Source organism: Haemaphysalis longicornis, unplaced genomic scaffold (assembly GCF_048455015.1).
Source record: "Haemaphysalis longicornis isolate Haplotype H1 unplaced genomic scaffold, Haemaphysalis longicornis Haplotype H1 scaffold_6, whole genome shotgun sequence".
NCBI lineage: Eukaryota > Metazoa > Arthropoda > Arachnida > Ixodida > Ixodidae > Haemaphysalis > Haemaphysalis longicornis.
In genome coordinates this window covers 115,112,952-115,139,310 of record NW_027526407.1, presented here as the reverse complement: position 1 = coordinate 115,139,310, position 26,359 = coordinate 115,112,952, and the positions used below count along the sequence as shown (strand labels likewise).

The 26,359-nt window shown below is 45.5% G+C and overlaps 1 protein-coding gene across 1 annotated transcript in view; it reads right to left on the bottom strand.

Annotated features, from left to right (window-relative positions):
• LOC144141905 (venom metalloproteinase BumaMPs1-like) overlaps positions 1 to 26,359 on the bottom strand; it is a 111,624-nt gene that overhangs the window by 42,220 nt on the left and 43,045 nt on the right. The window contains exons 4-10 of the mRNA XM_077673375.1: positions 16,158 to 16,284; positions 15,997 to 16,050; positions 15,740 to 15,858; positions 5,515 to 5,586; positions 5,275 to 5,417; positions 4,876 to 4,925; positions 182 to 290 (exon numbers count right to left, since the gene is read on the bottom strand). Of these exons, the coding sequence (XP_077529501.1) occupies positions 182 to 290; positions 4,876 to 4,925; positions 5,275 to 5,417; positions 5,515 to 5,586; positions 15,740 to 15,858; positions 15,997 to 16,050; positions 16,158 to 16,284 (674 nt within the window). The remainder of the gene's footprint in view (positions 1 to 181; positions 291 to 4,875; positions 4,926 to 5,274; positions 5,418 to 5,514; positions 5,587 to 15,739; positions 15,859 to 15,996; positions 16,051 to 16,157; positions 16,285 to 26,359) is intronic.

Genomic DNA, 26,359 nt, shown 5'->3' with positions numbered 1-26,359 from the left:
TTGCAGATGTATCTCATTTTAGGCGCATTGGGATCAATTTCGACCTAGTGGCGAGACGTAGTAGCTGATATTCTGTGCAGCGTAGTCGTTATGTCCGGCGTTCTGAGTAACAACAGTTACTAGTTTCTCTCTATATATATTTGCCAATTAGTAAAAACACAGTTAACCCCGTAAGACTCACGTGTGACCCATTTCGTGTGCCATTATACGAATTGATATGTATGAGAAGGCCTTGTCTTCGCCCAGGCCCACTCTGTTGTCGGTGCACACAGATCCAACGAAGGCAAAACCTGGAAAAACGTCTCTCTCAATGTGAGGTGAGCACACTTCATATGAATTATTCACATCAGTAATACGACTGAAATGAGCTCTACTTGTTCTTTTTAACGCGTGATCATCAGAGGAATTTTTTAGGTACCTGTTTACCCTAGCTTCAATCAGTGTGCCGCTTCTCCATTCTCTTGCTAGTCTCAGCTCTATGCACGTGATGCAGAATGATACTAACGGCCCAGCCGTTCAGCAAGCCTCTACCGCACTCCTGCTACCCACCTTCCGCCACCATGCAGGCATGATGTGTGCAGACATAATGCCTCCTCCTTCTCCTGCGTGGCGCTATTACTCGTTCTTGCGAGATCGTGCGCTCTTCCACACGCTTTAAAGTGCGAGCAAAGATTTTTGGTTGTGTACTTAGCATCGGTCTTCATACAGGCAGAACTGTATGGCATATAAACGCTTTGCATTGAAAAAACTGTCCATTTTTTATTTCTTTCGCCGGATGTAAGGTTAATCCTGAAAAAACTCACACATACTAATATGTTTATACGCCTTTTAGACGAAACGCTAGAAAGGGAGTGACCCTCAAGAAAAGAGTAAACGCACGACTGAATAATAATAGGCACTGGTATTGTTGGCGTGTAACATATACATTATTAACAGCAAAAATCCTCTAAGAGAAGGGTTAAAGAAAGAAGTAAAAATTCTGAGGTAATTCGCGTGGGATGAAACAAACTAACGTCCCTTGAATACACTGCTAGCCCCACATAACTTAAGCCAGAGTCCTTCAATGTTTTACTGCTCCGAAACTCAATGGAAGAGCTTCATATGCTGCGTTTGGCCGTCGCTCAGCGGCGCCACTATCTCACTAAGATCACTACTCGGGCGGCGTTGCGCTGTGTCGAACGGCGGATGCGCGGCAAGTTGTGTTTGTTTTGTGCGGGAAAAAAATATAACCTGCATCTCGCGCTGTTGTGACGCGACTTAAGTAGTGCAATGACGATGCCGAACACCTATTGCTTCCCAGGATGTCGTTCTTTGTACAACGATAGCACAGAAAATGTTTCCTTGTTCTGTCGAACGAGCGACGTTGACCTGCGTGAGAAATGGAGGCGCGCCATTCCAAGGCAAGAAACTGGAGATTTCAGCTTCGATTATAAGTGCACTGTGTGTGAGATTGAAAACAGCAATGTACCCTTTTGAGAGCATCCTCCGCCTAGAAATATATAAGGGTAACTTAAACATAAAGGCGAATTTTTGTCAGATCAGTCAGATTGTAGCGGTGCTTCATTATTACCTGTTTGCAAACTTGTATTACCTTGCGCTCAGGCTCGCATCTAAAAAAAGCTTTGGGATGCCCTTGAGCTTTTACTTTTCATATTTCCGCGAATTATCTCTCAGGGTTAGTCTTGTTTGTATTGTAACCGCGCGTGGCCGCTTCCGGTTTTCTTATCTGGAGTTTTAACCGGAGCGCCCGTTTGCTCTCTTTATCCTACGTCCCGTCGGGCAATATTGTTTGATATAGAAAGGGTGTCACCTTGTGGCCAACTTGATTGATTGTAGGGTTTAACGCGCCGACGCAACGCAGGCGATGAGGAGCGCCGTAGTGGAGGGCTCCGGATTAATTTTGACAACCTGGGGATCTTTACGTGCGCCGAATTCTCGTACACACGGGCGTTTTTGCTTTTCGCCTCCATCAGAAAAGCGGCCGCCGCAGCCAGGAATCGAACCGGCGACCTCGTGGTCAGCAGCACAACGCCTTAGCCACTGAGCCACTGCGGCGGGTTTTTGTCGCCAACTTGATTTTTTGTTTGTACAAGAACGTTCTCGATCCGACCTCCATGGATCTGAAATCAATACGTTCCGAGAGTAAGGCGTGCATAGCAAACGCCGCACAACTCACGTTATACACGTTCATCTGTGCACGTCACACTGCGTGCTGCTTCTTCGGCGTTTGTGTTACATTCTAGTCTTTTGTAGAGCAGGAGGTCGCTTTAATAAAATTCGTTCAGAAAAGGTTTGCGTCGTTCTTGGCTACGTGGCTATATTCAGTTCCCTCCGTGTGCTGCAAATCGCGGCGCGAAAATATAAATTTTATGTACGCTGGCCCATGCTCTTTTGTCTCCCTTCGTAATATTGAAATTTTATTGCGTTTGATTAAACCAGTTTTGTTGTTCTTTTGTCACTTCTGTTTTTTGCAAGGATTGCAAAGAGCGGAAGCGGAATGACACACGGTGCAACATATATCTCGGCGTGTTTTGATCCTTCGCGTTTCTGCAGCGTTTTTGGATGTTCTCAAGTATGTACTAACTCATCAAAACGACAATACTATTGGGCTATCTCTTTTAGCGTTCCGTGCATTCCAGAGCAATGAACGGATTCATTAAGCGCAGTCTGAACGACACGTACTTGGTTTCTTTCAGTTTGTTATTGCTTTATCCACACGCCCGCAGCAGTGCGTGACTACGGAGCTACCGTATGTGTTGTATTTACAGTCGTTCTTTAATAAAGGAAGCAAAACAGATTTAAAAATGCGTAAACACGACAGCGCAGCGCTTGTGCCAGAGGACGCAGAATCCGTTGCCCTTTGCAGGCGAAGTGTACGGCAATTACTTGGAAAAATAAAAACCTTTTTAAGGCAAGTTATATGCACAATGACTGGACGATTAATCACTAACTACTACGAAAAAAGGAACACTTAATCAGTGCGCAGTCACCAAAAGCAGAGAGCGTTTGCACGCCAAGAGCTGCGCTAATGCCGCGCGCGGCGGCTGGATGCCCTGCGTGCTTGCGGTGGCGCCTGTAGTGGTGCCCGCGGTCCCTACATGAAACGAGCGTCCAAGTTTTGTGACCAGTAAAGCATTGAAGGACTCTGCTTCAGCTTAGAAATAAATTAATTTCTCGGGCACTTTTATCTCTTTAGGTAAAGAAAGAGCACTTTTTCGCTGTTACACCGTGGAGAAAATAATTATGACATACGTACCGGCGATAGTTCCCGCCGCAGCTTCACCAGAATTATAGTTGCGGGTTGATGACAAGCATCGGGTCACACGGCAGGACTTAACTGGGGTCTTCCCGAACTCAAATGTATTTTGTTTAACATTTATTACTGCCGCTATATCATTTTGTAGAAAAATTGCCTGACGATTACGATACTCCGGAATGATAAATTTGAACGCAGAGCGAACTGCAATCCTCTCGCGCGTGGCGCTTAGTTCTGTGTCTCGGGAAATGATTGCGTGACCAGCGAACTCACTACGGCGCGCCCTACTCTGGCGTCATCTCACAGTGCGCCGCCGCCGCAGAGGATGTTTTTTTTTAAAATCGTGTTTGAACCTCCCGCGCAAATGTCACGTGCTTTGGACGAGACAGGCAACAAACACGGCGGAAAAAGACCGGTGTACATGCAGCACACGGTGCGTGCTGGCTTTTGTGCTTTTGGTGAACCTAAAGAACAAGACGCTTACATTCGTAGATGCCCGGTTTCGCGACTGCCTTCTCGGGCGCCAATGGACGCCAACGCGCGGTTTTCCCACACATGGCGTACGTGGCCTCAGTATATCGCACTACGGCCCCACTTTCAACATACATTCCTCCCCCGCTTTCCTGCTCTCTAAATATTATCTACATTTGTCATCGCCTCCGTACGCTCGGGGGAATATAGGGAGGACGGAGACGCCAAACTACAACAGCCGCAACAACAATGTCGTTTGTGTGCAATGGGGCACTTTATAATATCGCCCTTATTTGGGGCTGTTCGATCGTGAGCCCCCTCTGAATATGTGATGTTTGATCCTGCGCCCGCACATAACGTGTGGTGCGGCGTCCTCCCTATATTTACCCGAGCGAACGAAAATAAGGCCAAATTTAGACGACATATAGAGAGCAGAAAAGCGGAGGAGAAACGCAAAGCGAAAGTGCGACGGTAATGCGGTATGCCGAGGCCGGTCATGCCATGTGTCACAAAACAGCTCCTTGGGAGCTCGACATTGCAATCACAAAACAAGGCATCTACGAAAGAAAGAGTCTTGTTCTTTAGGTTTCCAAAAAGCACAAAATTCAGCACGCGCTGCGTGCTGCACGTACTATCGTGACAAATTGAAATACAACTACTTATTTGCCCTGCGCATACGCGGCTCGTTTCCAAGACGCGTGGCATGTACTGAAAGCCACGCGCTCTGTTGATTGTATTTCAATTTATCACGATAGTACATCGGTCTTCTATCGTCGTATTCGCTGCCTGGCTCATCCAAACCACATGACATTTGCGCGGGGGGTACAGACACGAATGAAAACATGCTCGGAGGCGAGGGCGCGCTACGAGATAAGGCCACTGCAGCGCGCTTCGTAGGGAGTTCGCTAATCAGGTGATCATTTCCTGAGACACAGAAGCTATGCGCTGCGCGCGAGAAAAGTGCATTTCGCGCTGTGCTCAAATTTACCATTAGGCAGTATCGTAATCGTCCGGCAATTTTTTATAGTAAATCATAAGGTGGCATGCGGGTACACAACACAATATCTTATTCAAAATGTGCAGCTGTGTCACCGCTAGATTCGTCTCTGTACACTAAATTGCGTGCAGTATAAATTTAGTTCATCTACCTTGAAGAGCACTTTCTTGCCTGTGGCCTTCAACTGCAACCATGTCCAAGCTGCAAGAAAAGATTCATAATTATTGAATAATTTCTATCCACACATATACCAAACAGAATTGTCAAGCACTCACGTTTACCATTTAATGCACGATTCCTACTCTTCTGCAAGCTCATTTTTTCTCTAGCTTTCTTGTTTTGGCATTCCTAACAACATTCTTTTCAATCTCACTATACCGACATCGTGTCTGGTCGTCTCACCTTAGCATCCTGCACGTTGTCTTAATTGGTATACAAAATGATGGGCTTTTGAAATTTGGGAAGACTACTGTAGATTTTAGTTGTTTATTTCAAGGACCATTACACTTACGTATACTACAATTACTTCAAATATGAAGTTGAATCTTACCCAGTAGAAACGTAGACAATGTCATACTTTCCATATGACTTCTTGCGCTTTCGTACATATTCCACAAGTTTGTACAGAGACTTCAAAGCATCAATAGAGGTACGGTAGCTAATCCACTCAAAAAATTGGTTTTCTTCATAGGTCTAGTTAACAGTAAAAAGAACATAAGAAAAATGTTTGTAAACCAAACAATACTGCAGCGGTACAGCTATGACTAAAATAGCCAGTAGGCATACTTACATTAAGAACTTCAATTGCACGGAACTTCAATGAAATCTTCGGTCTTGTAACAGTCAGGTAGCGCAGTCTGATCTGAAAATTATAACATATGTCTCGTTCTCTAAAAGTTCATTGATAGCGGATGCTTGTTTTCGTTTTAAAGGGGAGGTTAGGCATTCTTTCATAGGTTCATGATTCTTTCATTGGTTCATGAGCAATTATTGTAAAATGAACCTAACGCTGAGTTTTACGGTCCTCAATTTCCACCGTTCTGAAACGTTCTCCGGGAAATAAAATAAGAAAAGTGCTCTTGATACGGACTCTTTTAAAGAACATTTGCAGTTTTTTTATGGCAAGGCTCGCACCCCCTTGCGTTAAATAACAGCGATGTTCAGAAACGCGGAGAATGTTTATAACTACCATTTTCGGATTAGTCTTAGAGACTGGACCAATGTTCGAACTTTTTTTTCCCCTTATTTCCAAACATTTGATTTTGGATAGGCTAAGTGCATAGTTATAAGAGCACCCAGTTAACCGTCGGTTACCCACGTCGGTCACCCACGCATGTCCACAGGCGCAAAGTAATAGCTTCCAAACAAAACTCACAGACGCGATTCGGCACGGGGGCTGGCCGTCACTTCGTCCAGACAGAAGGGAAGATATATTGCACTGAATTATGCCGGCGTGACAGAATAGAACACAGCCGATGGAGGCGGTTTACACGGCTCAATTGCCTTCAAATGCAGTGCAATCTTGCTGTCTCGCCGTTTGAAACGCTATAAAATAGATGTCGCTGTTTTTACATCAGTACGACGATGATTAGAAGAAAACGATGTCCGAAAAGTGATTCTCAATATTGGGTTGTGTTCAAGTGCCGCAAATGTTTAACGCAATATGCAAAACTGAAGCTGTCGTCCTCCCTCCTCTTAACCCTTATGATTCAGATCAAAATGTGACCCAACCTATGTGGATTGAATTCTTTTTGGAGTGAAAGACAGTGATGGAACCTTGATTTCTTGATGCAACTGTCTTTCATCGTACGCAATGCGATATGAAAAAAGGCGTAGACAGTTTACGAAAACCGGTGTTGTTAAACGTTAACGGAATATGCGGGGATGTGTTCGCTATTTGTGCGTTATGCGGATTAGCGGGATGCGTTCTTGAAGCAATGCCATTATATTAAGTGCAATGCACTTCTTAAGAGACCCTGAACCTGCGTCCACCGGCGATGTCCGCGCACGTGGAGATGGGCGCGCGCAGCCTGGCCGCTGACATGGCACATACCCACGTGGGGGATAGGCCAGGAATCTCCTCGTCTTCCATGGCAACGGGGGGAGATGGGCGCGCGCTGCCTGGCCGCTGACATGGCACATACCCACGTGGGGGATTGGCCAGGAATCAGGCGTGAGAAGGGCTAATGCACCCGCCTAAAGGAGTACTGACACGAAATTTTAAAGCTGAGATCCGCTCTAGCAATCAAGTACAACGACAACACAAATAGGTGTCTGTGAATAAATCCATCTTTCTTTCTTTGTAGTTGTGTGTGTGTGTGATCTCTCTTTCGCGAACATTACCGAACCGCGCAAATTCAACTCGTGCATTCGCACTTTCACATTCTTCCCCTCGGGGAAATGCGGGGAATTTTTGTTAACTACAACTAAACACCTCATTACAGACGCTAACGGTACCGACGCTGACAGCGACTAATGGGCAAAGATTTTCTGGTATGTAACCAGAAAATCTCGCAATGAATAGCAATTTTTCTGCCTGCTTTGAACCGTAAGCCCTCAGTGCATGCGCAATGAAACAGTGCCTGCATGAAACGAAGCTAACGTACTCCGTCGTGTTAACTAAAACAGCGAGGATTAGTAGTCAAGATATCAAATTCACTTGTTTCTTAAATACGTTAGACTAATCTAGAGTAATACAGATAATATTGTCCGGAGTAACATTCATAACTACGAAGCTATACTGCGCTACCCAGCTGTAGCTATACGCGCGTTATAAAAATAAATTATTTCGTATCTGCCTACACTACTTCTACTCCCGTGTTTATTTTAGACTTACGCCTGCACTTTTGCATGCTCTGATATGGCGTAATACATCTACAGTCAATACGGTTATGCCGCCCTCGATGCATTTGGAGGGCTAAAGGCAAAATATCCGCTCAAAAGCAATGGGGTTGGGCCGCTAGCTTGACAGTGCTACCCAGCAACTGCTCCTTGAATAATATAGGCGCGTGTTTTCGGTAATACAGGCAGAAACTAGGGTGTCTGACGGCTCTTCACAGCCTTAAAAAAACAGTGCTCTGGAGTTCTCTATGCAGACAGATGTCATAACCTTACGCCTGTGTAAATTCCAGCTGAAGCTGAAGCTTAACTAATCTCACGTCTTAAGACCTGCCTAGGGTAAAATGATGGTCGAGGGGGGCAATGGCTCAAAGGTGTATCGTAGGTAACATACAGCTGGTTTGATTTTCGTTTAGGGAATGCTAGAATCCCGGTTGTAATTTTTTGACCAGTTATGCGCGAACAGGGGAAGCATGGCCTTAATTAACGGTACACATGTAAGTAAGATGTACAATATATTGTGGTTGTTTGTGACTCTCAGGATTAGCACCATGATTTGAAGTCTATTTTCAAACTACCAAACAACACCCATAAGAACCACAGGTTTTCTTAAGAAGACCTGATTTTTGTCAGGAGTAGGATGACGCTACAGTACGTTGCACTAAAACGAAATGCTGCGGGCCACTAAAAATAGAAAGGTATCAACAATTTTCTTAATACGCAAGTATACGTAGTGAAAAACGAAGTAAATTGTCATTGTTTTTGACGTGATAAACCATTGGTCTCAGAATAATGCTGATTAGGGTACGGCTTTTTACATGTGAGAAAAGCATTTTAATGTTCTATCCGAGTGACCTCCCATGTTTTCACCGTTACACCGTGGCATACGTTTTTTCTGCTCCGCCATATTCCTCTGGAGAGAGCAAGCACTTTCTATATTGATTTGTGCAGTATTGCATCGTCTTTGGATATGCAGATGGTCTGCTTCGCATTAAAATAAGCAGCATGAAACTTGGGATAGTGCAGATACAGCTGAAATAAGTTGCAACTATTATAATCTACTCGAAAATGTTCCGATTTATTGTTGTTTTAGAATTGTCAAAAATGTTGTACGTATAGACCCTTTGCAAAAAGGCGGACAACGCTGAGAATTCAGCGGTGGTAACACTGGTGGTGAACGCGACGACGCCATTAGGAAGGAAGCAGGCCGTAGCAACGCCGTTGCGGTTGCACGCTTTCGCCCACGGCTTCACGAGTCTGTTGCCCCATCGCCGTAGTCATATTTCTCTCCTAAAGTGGTGTTTTGCGCTACCTTTCGAAGATTAACGCTGGTCAAGTCGCTTCCGCTTATCTATCCCGCTGCACAACGGCTCGTCTGGGGCGAGTCGAGACGTGCCTTTCTTTTCTCCTATTTCTTCTGTGTTTGTTCCTTCCTCTGAGTTCCTCTCAAGGTCGACTGCCTCTGCTCGCTGCTGACGCACGCATGCGACCTATCGCTCCCACATTAGCACCTCATTCACCGACGGAAAAATTCAGCGCCGCAAGTACAGAGGCGGTGAATCGCAAACATGACCTCTAGCAGACACATCAAAATCAGTTTCATTATGCATGCTTTGGCTATTTTCGCGAATAGTTTTGAAAGTTTGAACATACGCAAACTGCGCGCTCAGCAGAGACGGACCCTTCATGGTCCGTTCATAGCGGCCAGCCGCCGCTACCACGGGGCAAGGGCGCATCGATTAAAGACAATTAAAACTCGACAACCCAACAAGGAGGCCGCGCTAAGGCTATTCTTTATTAGCAACAAATCCTACCTTCGCTTGCTGCTGTTTGTCAACACTGACGATGGCGTAACGTAGGACTCCACGCTGACGTATGATCGCTCGTACTCGTAGGACCTTTCAGTGGTCGACCTCAAAGAATAAAAATCCTGAATATGCCACTCTTCTATCGAAAGAAGGGCGGCAAAGTTATTTTCCCTTCCTGCAGTGGAAACACCACTTCGCGGGAGGCGTATGCAATTACGTGGACGGTGGACGGTAGCTACTCCATAGAAACTCTGTGCTCGCAGCCTTTTCGCTTTTTTTCTAATGGCGGCACAGCGGGTGCACAGTGTTGTTAGAGTGGCTTGCTGCTTTTCCGCCAACGATTTGGCCATTTCGCAAAGGGTCTATAAGCACACAACTGCGGAATATCGCCTACTTTTTTGAACTGTTGTTAACCGAGATAATTTCTACGAGTCTATTGGATATAGAGCGCGGTTATGAAGCTAGAGAAGTTTTTTTTTTAAACTGGAAAGAAGGTAAAGCCAGGGAGCATGCATATAGGTATGGCCTTAACCAAGTGATTTTAAGCGTTCGCGCCGCAGGTGGCCAATTAACTTAATACAGCGGTCGGTAATGAAAGATGAGAGGCACGGGACAAATTGGTTGTTACTAACTTGCAAAGCCTGATCTTCAATAATGTTTTCTCGTGCTGCGTTTGCGGGCTGTTTTATGTTTGTTTGTTTGTTTACACATCCACGTGTTCTTGCTGCTCTTTTCTATGTTGTTTGGGCGAACGGCTATCCCGGGTATTGAAGTGGGCTAAAACTATTATGAACTGCCAATGGGGTCTTTCCTTTGTCTCTTCTTGTTTTATTGAGGTAGGTATGCAAAGAAAAATGACCGTTTTAGCCGCCAGGTGAACAGCCGTGGGCGAGAGTAATCAGAGCAAACCATTTCGCAAATGTGCTTTAGTGTCATAGTCCGCGCGCTGATTTTCGCTGTAATTTTAGCTGTTGTAGACGCGGTTTTAGGGCTCGTACTTGATTTCCCAATGTTGTGGATTGAATATTTCGCAAAGATGAACTTTTCAGTTTCTTGATATTCTGTTTGCGCCACCTAAACAGGAGTTTTATTCCCAAATATGCAGAAAGAATGACAACAAGCACTCCTTAAAACCATTTTGTTAGAACGAGAACACATATATACGTAGCAACTAACATGCGTACATCGTTCGAACCAAGGTCTCAGCGAACAAAACCGAGTAGCATGTTCTGAAATAACGCTCGCGCTATGGTGCTGCAAATTAACAAAAGCAATGAAAGACAACGGCATTAACCGCCTATTACAGGCACGTATCAGTCACTAAAGCGCTCTATTTCTGAAGCTTCAATAGTGGGCCTATTAGCTTATTGCGGTGTCTCGCTATTAGGAGCGTCTCGTCAAAAGTATGCATGCGTGCGCAATCCCGGAATGTGCGCAAGGTACCCGGTGTTTCTGATTTTATTATTTTACATATGTGACGCCTCTTAAAGTACTCAGAGTTCTGGACAACACATTTTTGGCTTGAAGAACATGGATCACGTACATCACAATTCGGCCGCAGAAACGAACTTGTGCAGTTGGTTGTTCGTGCAACAACGTTCATTTTTGGCCAGGGTAATCTACTTTTACAAGCTTTGAGAGCGTCTAGAGAGTGTAAAACAGCGAATCACTGTTGCAGCGGTCGCCCGTCTTCTTGAGTATATGTGACAAGGTCTGCATGTGGCGAACTACTGCGACTTGTTCTGTAGCCTTCTTTATTGTGTTTACGTCGGGTCGTTCATTTTCGAGAAAGCGTTTATAGATCTCAAAAGCTCCTTCCCTGCAATCATATTTAGTACCGACGGCTATACGGCCTATAGGACGCCATCTACCTGAGTCAACGCCTCATATTTCATTTTTGAAGGAAGCACTTGATCACAAGCTGTTTCAGGCGCAGTATAGAAAGAGCCGGTTTGAAGGTTTAGAGTGGTCTCAATAGGGTGAATTCAGTGGCACCTTATCTGAATACACGTATTTTCAGTTAACATGTGTGACGAATTTAAAAATGGGAGGCTATTGTATTTGCGGTTTAATTGTACTCACCATGTGTGGTGAAAATCTCACTGACTATTGCTGATGACAATCTCAGTGACGATACTATATTGACAACCCTATAAGTGCTGAAAATATCGTTGATTCAGATTATCATCACAAACGAAATTCCCAAACCGGTAGACTTGACATATTTCTTTTTATTTCCACCTTCATTTTATTCACATGCTTTTGCTAAGAACAAGAGCCTTAAGCATAAGGAGGTGCGGCTTTTTTATTCACGAGACCCCTCCGAACCCGTGAAACGTGGATTCCCTAAAAGCTGCCTTATGAAAGTACTGATACCCCCCGCGGTGAGCCTATTCAAGCTTTGTCTGCGGAACCTAAGGATGCGCATTCGATCGCGGTCGCGATGGCGGCTTTTTGATGGAGGCGGAAAGCGAAAACGCATGTGTGTCGATATTTAGGGGAATGTGAAATTCCACACATGGTCAAAAAATCATACAGAAACTTCGACTACGGCGCGCCTCATAGCCCAAGTGCATTTTAAAGGGGTCCTGAAATACCTTCCGCCGATGCGTGGATGTACATGTAACCAAGTAAAGCAATGTATTAGCAATCTCCTCCGGCAAGAATTTTGTTGAAGCGATGAGTATTAGCTGAGAAATCGTAAATCAAACACCGCGCATTATCGTCACGCCGCCTTTCCTCCTCCTTTCAACTTACTCTCCGCTGTTGACGGCGAGTGAGCCTTCCCTCCCATGATGCTGCGCTCCTCCGCGGTGACGTACTTCCGCTATTGCGGTGCTCACACAGCCGTCTGCTACGGGCAAGCTTTGTTGACATCATGAAGCCCGCACTCCGCTCAAGGCTGGAAAAGCGAACGAAAAATCTGGTCCCATGTGTGCGGCGGCCTGGCCTTGCCCTTTCGCGGTGTACTTTGCTGCAGAACGTTGCTATCGGCGGCTCGCGACTTTTTATCGGCGGCGAACTCGCAGCCGCACGGGGAGGATCCTGCGCTCGCTCCCTTGGATGCACAGCGCACTGTTTATCCAAAAAGCGCCGTATCAGATGTGGCCCCGCTGGTGCCGGGTCTTATTTTGTGGCGGTGGTAATTCCTGCCGGCGGCATGTGAAAAAGACATTTTAAACCGATACAGAACCCGTGCACAAAACGCAAGTTCAGCTTGGGGCGACGCGTGGTGGAGAGCGGCAACGTTGGCAAAACATGCTCCGCCGCGGCTCTGAGCTTTCCAGCGCTGGAGCGAGCACCATTTCTTTGACAATATCAAACATCGGTTGCCCTGGTAACAAGGCACAAACCGCTCTGGAAGTCCGTTACGGTTGCGTGATCCCGGTTCAGCTTGGGGCTTCACCTCGCGGCATATGGGCACTGCAGGCATACTACTCACTCCCATTTGGAAGTGCGAGATGCGTTTGGCATTACAGGAGGCGATGGTGTGTGTGTTGTGGACGCCTTTGTTTCGCGATGAAATGCGACGTTGTGCTTCTGCGGGTGGATAGTGCTTCCCATGGTCTGGATTATCTTTCTAGAGCGGCGTACGACTCAACCTCGCATGGGGTATGTGCAGTGTGCGTGGCTAAAAGCCATCTCGGCTTGTGCGCCAGAGTTAAGTGACTTGCTGTTCGTCCCCGCAAACCGCGCGCGAGGTGAGTGCCGAATTTACGAGGGGCAGGAGGAGGCAACTTATCGTCTGTAAATCGCGGTTCGAACTTGCAACGCATGTTGTGACGTTGTGTTCGTTCGAAACACATCTCTGGATTGTTTGGAAGTTGAATAAAATGTATGCGTCAAACGCGGGCATTCGGCTCAGGGCGTTCTCTGCGATAGCAAGAAAGAAGTGCCACGGGGCTTCAACGCTTTCTTTATGGAGCGTAGTCAAGTAAGAGAATATTCATGCCGTGTTATGGCCCTGTTGCATTCAATACAAACGGTTAAGAGTTTGTTTACACTTGTTTCGTTTGTCGTAAAATGTCCAAGCACTCCGGCACTCCGCTGGCAGATCAGCCGGTGAGCCGACGCTGAGCAGACGACTCATCTCTTTGCCGGAAGTGCGTGAAAAGCCGCCCAATAGCAGGATGTCTAGCTCATGACGAACATCTGGGAATTGATTACGTAGACATGTGAAGATGGCGGCGTCCAAAAACACGAAGGGAAGGGTGAGAAAAAAGCGACAAACTTTGCAACAAAAGTGTGAGCTTTCCGCTGCGCGTAAAAGAGTAATACTTGGCACAGATGATGTTGACGAACCAATCTAACGATTGCGCTAGTCAATTTAGTGTGCTCAAAACGCCTTTCAGGGCCCCTTTAAGTACGACAACCCCCCAATCAATGATGATTATAAAAAGCACTGAAGAATTTGTTTTTTATATAATCTTGCACTGCCTGAGGTAGAAGGAAGATTGCTTATGCACTGGAGGGTAATAGTTGTTTAAATGACCTATAGCTAAGGGGCTTTAAACGTATTTTGGCAAATAAACCATCCCACGTAACCACCAGACATAAGGCCTAAGAAAAGGTTCCAGAAGTTCGTTCCATACATAGACCCCTTGTCACAATTACGCAAGCAGATCGGTACCCTTCGCAAATAGAACAGGTAGTTTTCCGGAACTAGGAAGCTCTGATGTCTTCTAAAGTAACTTCGCCAAAAAACTAAAAAACATATCTCCAACAAAGACCATAAACACATAACGAATATTTTGTGTCGAATATTTGCTGAATCAGACGTGCTGGGCAAAAATTTGCGCAAAAATTTTCTAGGATGTAGAGGTGGAAATATAGGATACTTTACAGCACATTTCTGAGATGGCTCATGTACACAAGTGTTTCCCATAACATATTCCAATAGATCCAAGTTCCCTCCTGTCTCCGGAGCCACTGCTAGAGTTTTGGGGGCCTGCCAGACGGAAAACTGTACCGCTAACGTAACGAGGTCTCGCTTAGTTGAGAGACGCACAGGTCGGTATTAAGCTTTTTGTGCCAGAGACAAAGGCCATGGAGTCACCTCATTCAGAAGTCAACACTACCAGACCTTTACGTATCAAGCCTGCGTACTAGCGAAGTGTGTTCTACACGTTGTGAAGAGAACGGCTATTGCGTGACCCAGACCTTTGCTCAGCTCGAGGCGATGTTTTTGGTGATCTTTGTCAACAATGACCGCGAAACGTAAAAAGAACCATAGGTCACACAAACTAACCGCCGCAATTTGAGCAGGGCGTGTATTACCCCGGGATTGCTACAGCTAAAGCGGTCAGGGTAACATGTCCAGAATCTTGCGAATGCCTGTCGTGTCCGGCCAGTCGTAGGCTACGCAGAGCAAATTCGTTGTGGCCGCCTTAGACTCTGTGTAAAGTTCTAGTGTGGAACCTCCAAGGGCTTGAAGATGGGCCGGCATTAGCACCTGCTGTCCATCCAGGTAATCAAAGCTGCATCCACCTTCGACACTACAATCACAATAGCGAGACACAGCACCGAGCTAGCAAAGAGATATGGTTGAAGCTTCAGAAAGAGTGCGCCCCAATAACACATGCGCAAGCATGTCGTCTTTGTATGTTTTGGCGACACATATTCTCTATCTGTGCACTATTGCGATATAGGCCTGAAACTGCCGGTGAATGCCATTGTCTGTTGTTCTTTTGTTATTTTGTGGCACCTCAGGACAAAGTTGTCGGCGCACCTGTGAAAAGTTTTGCGCCGCTGAGATCTAGGAGGGAATGTGTGCGAAAAGTTTTCCCTGCAGGTAAGTACACTCTTTTTCTGATAAATCGGTTAAAAGTAGTTCTAGTTCCACTGAAATCTTCGGTTTACACGTCGCTAAATAAATATTTGTCAATTTCTTTTGGTCACTATTTTTATGTTGGTATCCAGATATATATAAAAGGTTAATAAATAGTTCTAGGTACCGCAGACGCACACATAAAACAATGATTAGCGGTTGGCTCAATGAAAAAATTATCTCGCTAATTCTTCCTAAACGTTGTCATATTCATGAGCTTTAAATACTTGGAATCTGGATGAACAACACAATATCAAGCCGCACTCTTTTGCTACTGTCGTGACAATTATTAATGGGTTGAGCACTTCAACTAAAATATGATTCCATATGATGAACAATTTTCTCCGTAGCCTTTGTTATCAGTAACTCCGCCATGGAGAGGTTGTGCAAGGGAAGGTCACAACCCTGTCCTCCAGAACCATCTGGTTACTCAATACAAGGAAGTTGCATAGCTTTAAGCTGCCTGATTGCGCTTTTTTACCAAACCAAAATAAGCGAAAACGTATTGCGCCGTTAACTAAAGTGTTTAAAGGTTCACTTACGCAGTTGAACACGATCATATAGTATCTGATCAAATCTCTTGTCGTGTTGAATCCAGAACGCAATTTTGTGTCGACCACAACACGGACTTCACAATACACTTTTTCCGTCCTATATCGTTCTAAAAAACATACAGAGAAAATGACAGAACTTTAAGCAATGATAATTGCAAAAAAAAACAGCGCTAGTTCGCAAACGCAGTTGCGATTTCAGCTGCAAACGGGATAATGCGAGAATACGATCAGTATTTTGAGATTACCGGCAGCGGTCAGCCGTTCCGTTACTGTGATGTTTCTTGCTTGAATGTTTTCACCTGTTAAAACAAGAATGGCAACAAATGAGGACACTGCTATAGACTTAAGCGGGTTTATGGTCTGCTTTTTGTTCTAATTCCAAGCAGTATGTATTGTTGTAGCTTACCATAGACTGTTTGCTGTTTTAGATCGTCATTACTGATGACTTCTAATGCATGAGGCATGTGGCCATCGGCAGAACGCTCCATTTTTTCCAAGGGCCGAATTTTAAGGTTTGGGCTTACGACCCCTTCCTTGGAGGGAAATTGTGGGCAAACAAATAAAGTAGTCAACATTTTCATACTTTTGGAAGTATCAGGGCAATTTCCCCACCTCTAGATGAACGGATGGCTATGTCCACCCAGTTGTACTCAACAATTTTAGCACGCTGTAACATTAAACCTTAGAGTACGTTTATGTGCTTGTGATGTTTCAAATTTATTAGCTCCGTGGCCTAGGTTACAGCATTCTTGCTACGAGTCGAGATGAAATTCGCATTCTACTATGAACCAAATGGGTAAATTAAAAACGGAGTAAAATTAAAACAAATTAGGATGATCAAGCCACAATTATTTGTACAGTAAAAGCTCGTTAATTCGAAGTCGATTCATTTGAACTTTTGGGTAATTCGAACAAACGCCCTGGTTTCGGCACAGCTCTGTATATTTGAATGGCCAGTACCACATTGCGAGCATGTGGTAGCCTGGAGGTACGCGGCGCTTTCCTAGAATACCCACAGCCACTCTCGGGTGTGCGCTCCGTGGAGCTAATGTTCGGATGCTGGAGACGAAAAGCAAAAAACTTCCGTGTGTACGAGATTTAGGCGCACGTTAGAGATCCCTAGGTGGTCAAAATTAGCCCGTATCCATTCAGTACGACGCGCCTTCTGTGTATCGAGCTACAAAGCTAACGGTTTTTCTAGCTTTTAACAGTGCGCACATCATATTGCACGTAGTCTGGTAGCAAATGGCTGGGCAAAATTGTACTCAGAATCTTTGTTAGACTGGCCCTAACTTCTACCTATTCCTTAAAAATACATATATTTAGGCTATGCATATTGGATGCAGCTTGACAGAGTTTTTGAACGTTTTCTGCTTAATATGAGCCATGAAACGTCTCAGAGACCTTTGGTAGACAGTTATAGTTCTAACAAAACAGTGGTGGTTTGGCCAAACAGCATAAAACGCACTGATAAAAATCCTGCGCAAGGTAACATTAGCACCATACCTGACAACGAGTACAAGAAGAGCTTCATATAACCAAGCAACGACATACTCAAAACAATTCGTTCCAATCATACCTTTCACTACCTTCCGAACGACCACAGTTTCATTGCTTCAAGCTTTATTCTATCGGTTGCAGAAATTTGAACATTTGTATGGCCTATAATTTCTCATTTCCTTAGTAGAAACTTCCCGCTTTGTTATTTAATAGCTACCAATTTTCTTGTAGCGACCAATTCTACTCCGTTTCATTTAACATGAACTTCGTGCTTCCAAGAGTAGCCACAATTAGTGGAACACAAACTAGCTTTTCACCTATGCACTTTTAGAATACCTTGCTGCTCTCTAATAAAACATCCCTGACTGTCTATACATTTCGAAATTATCGGCGAAGTTCTCATTACAACCTTAAAGATTGAACTGATTGTAGTATGTTCTGCCGTGTTTTATTTTCAATAGAAGTTAATTCATTATTCTCCCTCCATGTAATATTTAGTAATATGTTTATTGCTTATGACGTTCTTGTATGTATAACGGTGTTTGTGTTGCTTATAATACTTTGCTTTTCGTTTTTAAAGTTGCATGTTTTCTTTACTGGAACATTTCTGTTCTAGGACCATATAAGCTATCTCTTCCTGCTTATATTCTCTGCTTACATTTGTTTAATATGAACAGGAGGTCCACCTTCAGGCTATGGCTGTAGAACCTGCTTCTGATACATTGTGCTGCAAACATTCATTTCTAACACGAAATAAAAAAAATTCTATATTTAAAATTCAAATCAGATATATGAACTTTTATGTTTTTTAAGTTTTTGTGTACATTTTCGTTTATTGAAGTACATACGACAGTGTTGAATGTAGACGAACATATACCTGCTAAGAGATGTGTTAGGGAGAGGGCTCAGGAGTACATTTGTGGCATTGCGTAGTGGCTCACTAAGGCACGATTTGTCGAAATTGTACTCCAAACAAAGAAAAAAAGTTAATTTTGTTGTCGTAAACTCCTGGTTAGATCGCTCCCCCGTTCACAAGTCGATGCGCTTTTCCTGAAATGTGTAGCCCTTAAAAATATCTGAAACTAGTTTTATGGTTTCTCCCAAACCAACACTATTGCTGCGATTCTGCTTTCTGAACCAAAGTAAGCTTTTTAAATTTTCTCCTATAAATTTTTGAGTGATTTATTTGTCATCTTTTTTCTAACAAATTTTACTCATAAAAATACACAAAAGCCATTTTAGGACTGCCCTGTGCGTCGCCCGCTATACGTCAAAACACATTTTCCAAATTTAAACAAATGGTGGTCCCAAAACTCAACATTTTATGTGAACGGCTGGTTGTAGAAACTTCAAGTTTGAGTAGAACATTACTATTCGGTGTATAAGCTCAATATTGCTGATTATTCTACGTCCCAATAGACGCAGTCAAAATCGGCCGCACGCTCTGGCACGGATTTATTACGCGGGGCGATGAAAACTCAGAAACAAAACAGTAGATCAGACCTCAGCCAAAATGGCTGACCGAATGAAGCACGTGGGCCCCTGTGTGCATATTTATGTCGTCGTTTTCGTGCTACCTAACAAGGGAAAACGGCCGGTATTCTTCACTTACAGATTGTAACAAGCACAGTGACAATCACACTCCTTCAAAAGGGGATAGTTCTGCTTAACACACAATCCACGCGAAATTTTGCGCCGCACCCACCCTCCGGCTAAACAGCACTGTACCGATGCACCCATAGTTATCGAAAAGAATAGATGCTCTTATGGTCTTTGTCCAAAATGAGTTCGTCAACGATCGATGTTAGGCTTCATGAGCACTACATCAATGACGTCAGAACAGCGGTTATGGCGGCGTCGAGCAGCGAGTCCATCTTCAAAAAATACATCTGTAGCACTTCGTATGGTCCCAAGTACGGTTTAAGAAGTTTTTCACAGAGTCCTCGAAGGCAGAGAGGAGTCCATACCCACACTCTGTAGCCAGATGTGTAAACGGCTGTCCTGTGGCCGAGGTTGTAGCTTTGGGAATCGTGCTGTTGTTGCCACCTTGTTCGCAAGCGCTTAGAGGCTGCACCTCTTTGGCTCGTTCTGTGAATTCATGCACAGCCACGTTGCCACTGGCCGCGTTATGGCGCAACATTTCATTAAGCGTGGTGATGACAAGTAGGTCAATTAAAAAGAGACAATGCCGCCATTTGTGTCTTTTATTGTTGACCCGTGTTATAGGCGAACGTTACGTATGGCAACACAGTGCCCCACGTCCTGTGCTCCCCGTCGGTGTAAATGCTTAGCATGTCCGCTACTGTCTTGTTTCGGCGTTCAGAAAATCCATTTGTCTGCAGGTTATATTCAGGAGACTTGCGATGGGATTTACTGCTGAGAGGAGTTATTTTCTCGACGAGGGCAGCGGTAAATGCTGATAGCAAGAGCACCGTAGCGCAGAAGAGACTTCGAAATAAAAATACTGGGAGACCTCAAGAGCTTTTCCCCACTTGAGGGCTTCCGTTTCCGCGTACCTCGTGAGGTACCCGGTGGCAACTCTACTTCACTTATTTCCAGCAGACGACGTACAAAATCCCGAAAGGTCCATTCCAAACTGCCTAAAAGGTTATGTTAGTATCTGAACAGGGTACAGTAGACCGGCTGATCGTAGTGGCGGTGTTTTACGACGTCGGCACTCGTGACACGTGCGTAGGTAGTATCGCACTGTTGCTCCTAGCCTAGGCCAGTAATAGGATTGCTTGATCTTCGCCGATGTGCTTGTGCAGCGGAGATCACCCGCTGTCATAACGCCGTGGCAAGACTGCAAAAAGTCGTTCTTGAGGGCTGCGGGAACAACAGGAAGGTAGCTCCTGCCACGTGGGAAATAGTTTGTCCTGCCGAGCACTCCATCCCGGAAACCGAAGAATGATAATCATCTCGAATACGGCTTCGGCTAAATGGGGGTCTATTCGCAAAATATATTAGCGAGTAGCTGTATCTCCACATATTCGTTACAATGCCGCGACAAAGAGGATCCGTCCCCCACCCCAAGAAATGCGTCATCATTGCCGTAGTCATTTGCTGACGCTGGAATAGCTGCTGTTCGTAAGAGGCAGTCGGCATCGGCGTGTTGTTGACCGGACTTGTTCATGGCAGTCACATAGAATTCTCGAGCTTAAGGCTCGAGCGCGGTAGGCTTCCGGACGGGTCTTCTAACTGTTCGGTGCATTACAAGCAAAGTGAGTGGTGACCGCTGATCACTGTGAACGGAAGGCCATACAGGTACAGTCGAAATTTCAGCATCGCCCACACGACGACCAAACACTCCTTTTCAGTTGCTTAGGCAGAGTTTTTCTGGCGAAAGCTATCCCTCTTTGAGCACCATCTTGCCATTGCAAAAAGATAGCGCCAAGTCCAACACGCGTGGCGTCCGTATGAAGTGGGGTGGTGGCGGTTTTGTCAACAAGGCCCAGGGCTGGTGGCATTTGAAGGCCTTGCCGTAGCTCGTCGAACACACTCTGTTGTTCACCCCTCCAGGAGAATGCAACATAAACCCCCGTAAGACCAGTCAGACGCGCGGCAATGTGGGCTAAATTTTTTTATATATCACAGGTAGTAGGACCACAGGTCTAACCGGTATACAAAGCACGTTTTCCACCTCAGGCACGACATCACGGAGCCTATACGACTTTGAAAAGTAGCCGGGCTTGACCATAATCCAAAGGATAAAACCTGGAGTAAAGTCCATCCGGCCTTACACAAGCGGTTTTATTCTGGTACCTTTCGTCGACTTCTATCTGCAAATACCCGCTTTTAAGGTGCACGAACAAGAAATACAGGACCTTTCGCCTTCTGTCTAGCGAGTTGTGGATCTGTGGCAACAAATAAACGTTTTTTTGGTCACTTAATTGATCTTGCGATAATCCATGCTAAACCATAATGTCCCATCTTTCTTTTTGACCAGAACGGCCGGGGACATCCGGGGGCTATTCGACAGCACGATGATGTCGCCTTCCAGAATTTTTCTGTACTTGCCACAAGGTAAGACCACAGGGTAAGGATTCTCAAGAATGGGCCTCGTTGTTTCCACGGTGATTACTGGACGCTTCGTCAAATGCGTCTGACGGCAACAGACGTGAACGAAAAACAGTACTGGTAGTGTTGCAGGACATCGAAGAGCACGCGGTGGTTTTCGGGCGGCAGGTTGAAATTGACGTCGACTGTGAGTTTAGCGTCCGCCTTTGAGGTTGAGCCAGTTTGAAGCAGAACATGACATTCTGTTTCGTCGATACCTTCGCGCAAGGCTACTTTAGCCCCTCTCGCGATGTGCCGGCTTTCGTTGGAGAAATTTATCAACAAGAGATTGGTGCTGCCACCTGACAGCTTCACAAGGCCTCTTGCGATGGCTCAGCCCTGGTCGAAAAAAAACGCAGTGTGCAGCTCGGCAACCCCGTCGTTGGCGCATGGATCATCGTACGCTATTGGTAAAAGTGCCCATGATCGCGGTGCCACGCCCACGTCGTCATCAGCGATACGAAGGGGCAAATAACGCTGGTCGGTAACCTACTCTTGAGGCAGGTTTGTTGAAGGCCTCACCAGACGCTCTGCGGTATCTATAGCGGCGTTGTACTTGCGCAGAAAATGTATACACAACATGAAGTCTAGAAAACCTCCCCTGACAGCCGTCTGGATATTTGTGACGGGTCGCCGAAACGTCGGCTGCGGAAGACCGCGAGCGTGATTGACGCGGACCTGGAGACGTATCGTTTTATGCGGCTAGATGAATGGCCATTTCAGCGGGAAGTTCTCCCAAACGCGGTCTAGCAGTGGTACGAGAGAATCGTGGAAGAACTGTGTCGCGGTACGGGGCACCGTTTGTGTAATGCAGGCAGGTTCACCACAGTGGTAGCAACAAGGCTGTCCGTCTACCATACGCCACAAATCCGGCTTTCCTACTGGGGGCGTACACTATATTACTGTGCTGAACAAGGATGTACTGGCGGGGGCGGTTGGTGACGTGGTAGGGGTGGTGAAGCCGGCAATTTTGGAGCTTTATTCACGAATACCGGCGGCGTAGCTGGCAGGGCAACGTTGCGTCGGTGGATTGTATGGTGAGAATACTTGGTGTATCTCTTCGCGCGCCTTCCTGGCAAGAGAAGGAGCCCGCTGCTGGGACGAAATAGCCAGATGATTAAGCTCTTCACGCAGAATGCCGGATTGGCTCCCGTAAAGCGAACTCTTCACATGTCATACTAGCAACAACACCGGGCCCACCGGTGGTAGTACAGTCATATTCGCGGCTACCCTCCTGCACTGCCCGTTAGATAGCCATGGCCTCCTGGATAAAATCCTGCACCATGCGTGGTCGGTTTCTAACAAGTCCGGAAAACAGCTGCTCAACTCCATGATTCAGGTATTGGAATTTTTTAGCACAGATATGGCTGGATCAGCGCGGTGGAAAAGGCGAGCCATGTCTCTGAAAACATGGCGACACTCTCTTTGGGCTTCCGAGTTATCATATTTTTATTTTTGAGCTTTCTAGATTGTAAGCTTTTATTTTTGTGATTCAGCGTATTTTCAGTTAATTAACGGAATAAAAGTGCGAAGGAGAAGTGGTTCTTGTATCAAACTAACATCGGGCTCCCTGTTGCATCCTGAAGAAGCCTATGTACTGACCTCCTAGGGCAATTTCACGATGTTCAATAGTTCATTGTGAAAGGTGAATTTAGAACGCTAGAGGGAACTCGGGCTAGTTTTTTAGTTTTATTAGCGGCCAGTTGTCTGCAGATTTGTTTGAGAATACTTTTGAGAAAACAAGAGCAGCAACAGTTTTAACTGGCCTTACTTCCGCCATAAATTGTCAAGAATTGACCAGAAAGGAAAATTCTGGAACGTTTACATCTTGTTTGAAACATAACGATGACAGGTAAATGAAACTTGGCGTACAGATTGGGTGGTCTCCGCGGGTTATTTCAGGGTATGGTTAAAGATAGCCACTTTTTATGGAGACCTACAGAGCATTCGTGACAAATTGGAGAAAAAATGTTTCTCTGTTTACGCTACAAGAAGACGTGCACATATCAAATATCGCCAGAGGGTAGCTACGTACAACTTCCTTAACTATGTGGTTGTGCGTTGCCACTAGAATGGCTGTGTGCACGCCTTCCTTATTCGCGATTGGATAAAAGACAGTGTGGTGTCTACGAAAAGGCGCCGTTCTGCAGCGTGCCTCTTATCTTGTGTTGGACACCTACCGCCGTGACCTGACGCCTGAAGTAAAAGGAAACTGGCAACGGAAACAGTGGAATCATCTTTGATCACAGAGAAACGACCTCCGTGCTTTTTCCCCATTTCTGCAATAAGCAGTATAAGTCGGTCGTTAATGCTAAGTTGTACGCATTGTGGATGGAAGATTACCCCGAAGTTCTGAAGAGCACATTGTAAGATTGCAGTAGGTACTGTGCGCCGTCCGTTTGCCTGTGGTAACACCGACGACGAAAATGAGTCATTTCACCCTTTACAGTTCACAGTTTTCACGAAGTCAACAACGTCGAAGGCATCTACCCAGAAACAGGGAAGATCAAGGCTGTATCAAACTTCCGAAGGCCTAACGACCAAAAGGGCAATCGGAACCAACCTAAACTGTGTGCTTAACACCCGAGCTTTGCGGAAAAATTTCTCGCGCATTTTCAAGTCATTGAGCTCCTCCGCGAAAGGCAACATGCCTTTCTGCCCAAGTGAAAATTAGGATGAAGTATACCCCGAGCTGCAATATCGGCTACAATGCTCTTCCCGGTTTTGTCCAAGATGGCGAAGCCAAAATTACCGCAGACGCAGGTGACGTAGGCTTGGCCGCCATTATTGTAATAAAGAAACATAGCTGCAAGACAGCCATCGTTTACGCTGGCCATGGGTTCTATCAAAAGGAACATGACGCTTCTGCGTATGAAAAACTGTGTCAGAGATATTTGGGCTACTTTTAGATTTCCTCGAGTGTATATTTTAGACAAATGAAACCTTTAACAGCCCCACACGTACTGTCTTGACACGCCAATGCGAAATTCTTTAGCACCCTGAAGAGATTGAACCTGCGGCTGGAGTAATTAAATGCAAACATCGTCTACAAATCTTCGAGCAAACGCTGGGACGCCTCTACCTATGCGACGCATTCGTATACTCAGCACCACAGCGACCTGTTGAACACAGTGAACACAGTGGGTTTTTTTGCAGCATAGAAAGAGTAACCCTGCAGTACAGCTATCTGCCGATCCTTGTTACGTGATATGACCAAAACTCTGGAAGGAGGAGCCGTTGCCACTCCAAATGCCTGCAAGCGCAAGTTAGCTATATTCCGGCTTAAAAGTTCGGTCGTCTGGCGCAGCCGGAGAATACATAACAGAATAATAGTGGCGCCACCCTAAGTTCAAGAAACGCATTACGTCGGCAACAGACATGAATTTAAGCGAATGGAAACACCGCTTACAAAACCAAACAATCCTCTGCAGACCTTCACCTCACCATCGGACCATTGAACAGCATCTCGGACCCGTATGAACACGTCTGAACACCTCAGCCCGTTTTCCTCATCCCGAACGCCGAACAAGAGGATACCTGTAGCCACAGACAACCTGACAGCATCGCAAAAAGTTACGATCTTCGGATGAACTACACAAGCACCCTATCCATGTGTTGCCCGTGAAGTGGAACTGCAACATGCGTATGTAGGAAGGTTCCACCACACACCCACGAAAGAGCTTTACTGCAGATTTAATGAAAGAGGTGTTGCGCTTTACAAATGACGGTGCCCTCAAGTCAAGGTCTTCAAACCCTTCATACAAAATAACCCAACGCCTGCACAATACTACTGTAGATAGGCTGCTTATTCACGTAAATATTTGGCACGCTACGTGTGACGAAATATTCTTTCTGTTCCCTTTACGAACATTATTGGTATTCAGGCAACAACGCAGGAGGCCACTATTCGGCTTGTCCTTAAATGACAGCTAACAACGATGCTCCATGCTATGCTGCAGCAAATAGTCAATGGCGACATACCGATATAATTATACCGGTTGCACTAGGCCGGGCAGGTTACTCGCGTCTGTTGTGGACACCAGACGCTACAAGCCTGACATTCATATTTCGAATATCATACCGACGATCGAGTGTGTGTTTGGCTCCCAATCCCACTACGCATAGTGGCGAGGACCTTCTTCGCTAGCACTTCTTACCATGCAGAACTTAAGGATTTAATTAAATTGATTTTCCGCCGAATTTGTTTCAAAAAAGTTTAAATTTTCTTTTTATTTGAGGGAATTGTTGGGCAGAAATAATGTGTCAATGCGAGCAAGTTGGTACTTCATCATGGGAACGGGTTAAGCGCCCCTTTCCTGTCTGTTTTCCTTCCTCCAGTTGTGCTGGCGCTTAACCTGTTCCCATGATGAAATTGCCGGGCAAATTGCCCATGAGACTCTCCTCGAGGTTGGAAAAAGGACATCACGGAAACAGGCCGTGATGTCCACGGCAATGGGCCGGGATGAACCCCTCAATTCCCATTATGATTCGCTACATGCATAGCCAGGGCCTGTGTTCTGGCAGTGTTGGGGCTATAGGGAGCTTAAGAGGGTTCAACGCTAGCCGACCACACTCTAGATGTCGTAGACATTCTAGTCACGGCCAGGAGTTTAAAAATAAGGTCCCTTTCACCCCGGCTAATCCGTGTGGCGCTGGCTACCACCCTCAAGCGCAGGAAACGAAAATACCTTAACTTAAATACCCCAGAGAGTGGTTGGAAATTTCCCCGCGGGTAGCAGAGTGGACATCGCCCCAGACGCATATTCTGGAGGTCGTGGGTTCGTATCCCACCCGGCGGGCATTTTTCCTCCACTTTCTTTCTTTCTTTCTTTCCAAATTCTTCATCTGTTTCAATGACCTATCGCACTGTCCCCTTTGGTTTCCGAGGTTTTCTTGACTGCCAACCCTCATTTCTGTCTTAATTCAACGAGCCCCTCCTTTCCCATTCCAATTCGCGACATAACAAATATATATATATATATATATATATATATATATATATATATATTGTTACGATAGAAGCGGAAGAAACGAAGCTTGGAGAGAAGACGA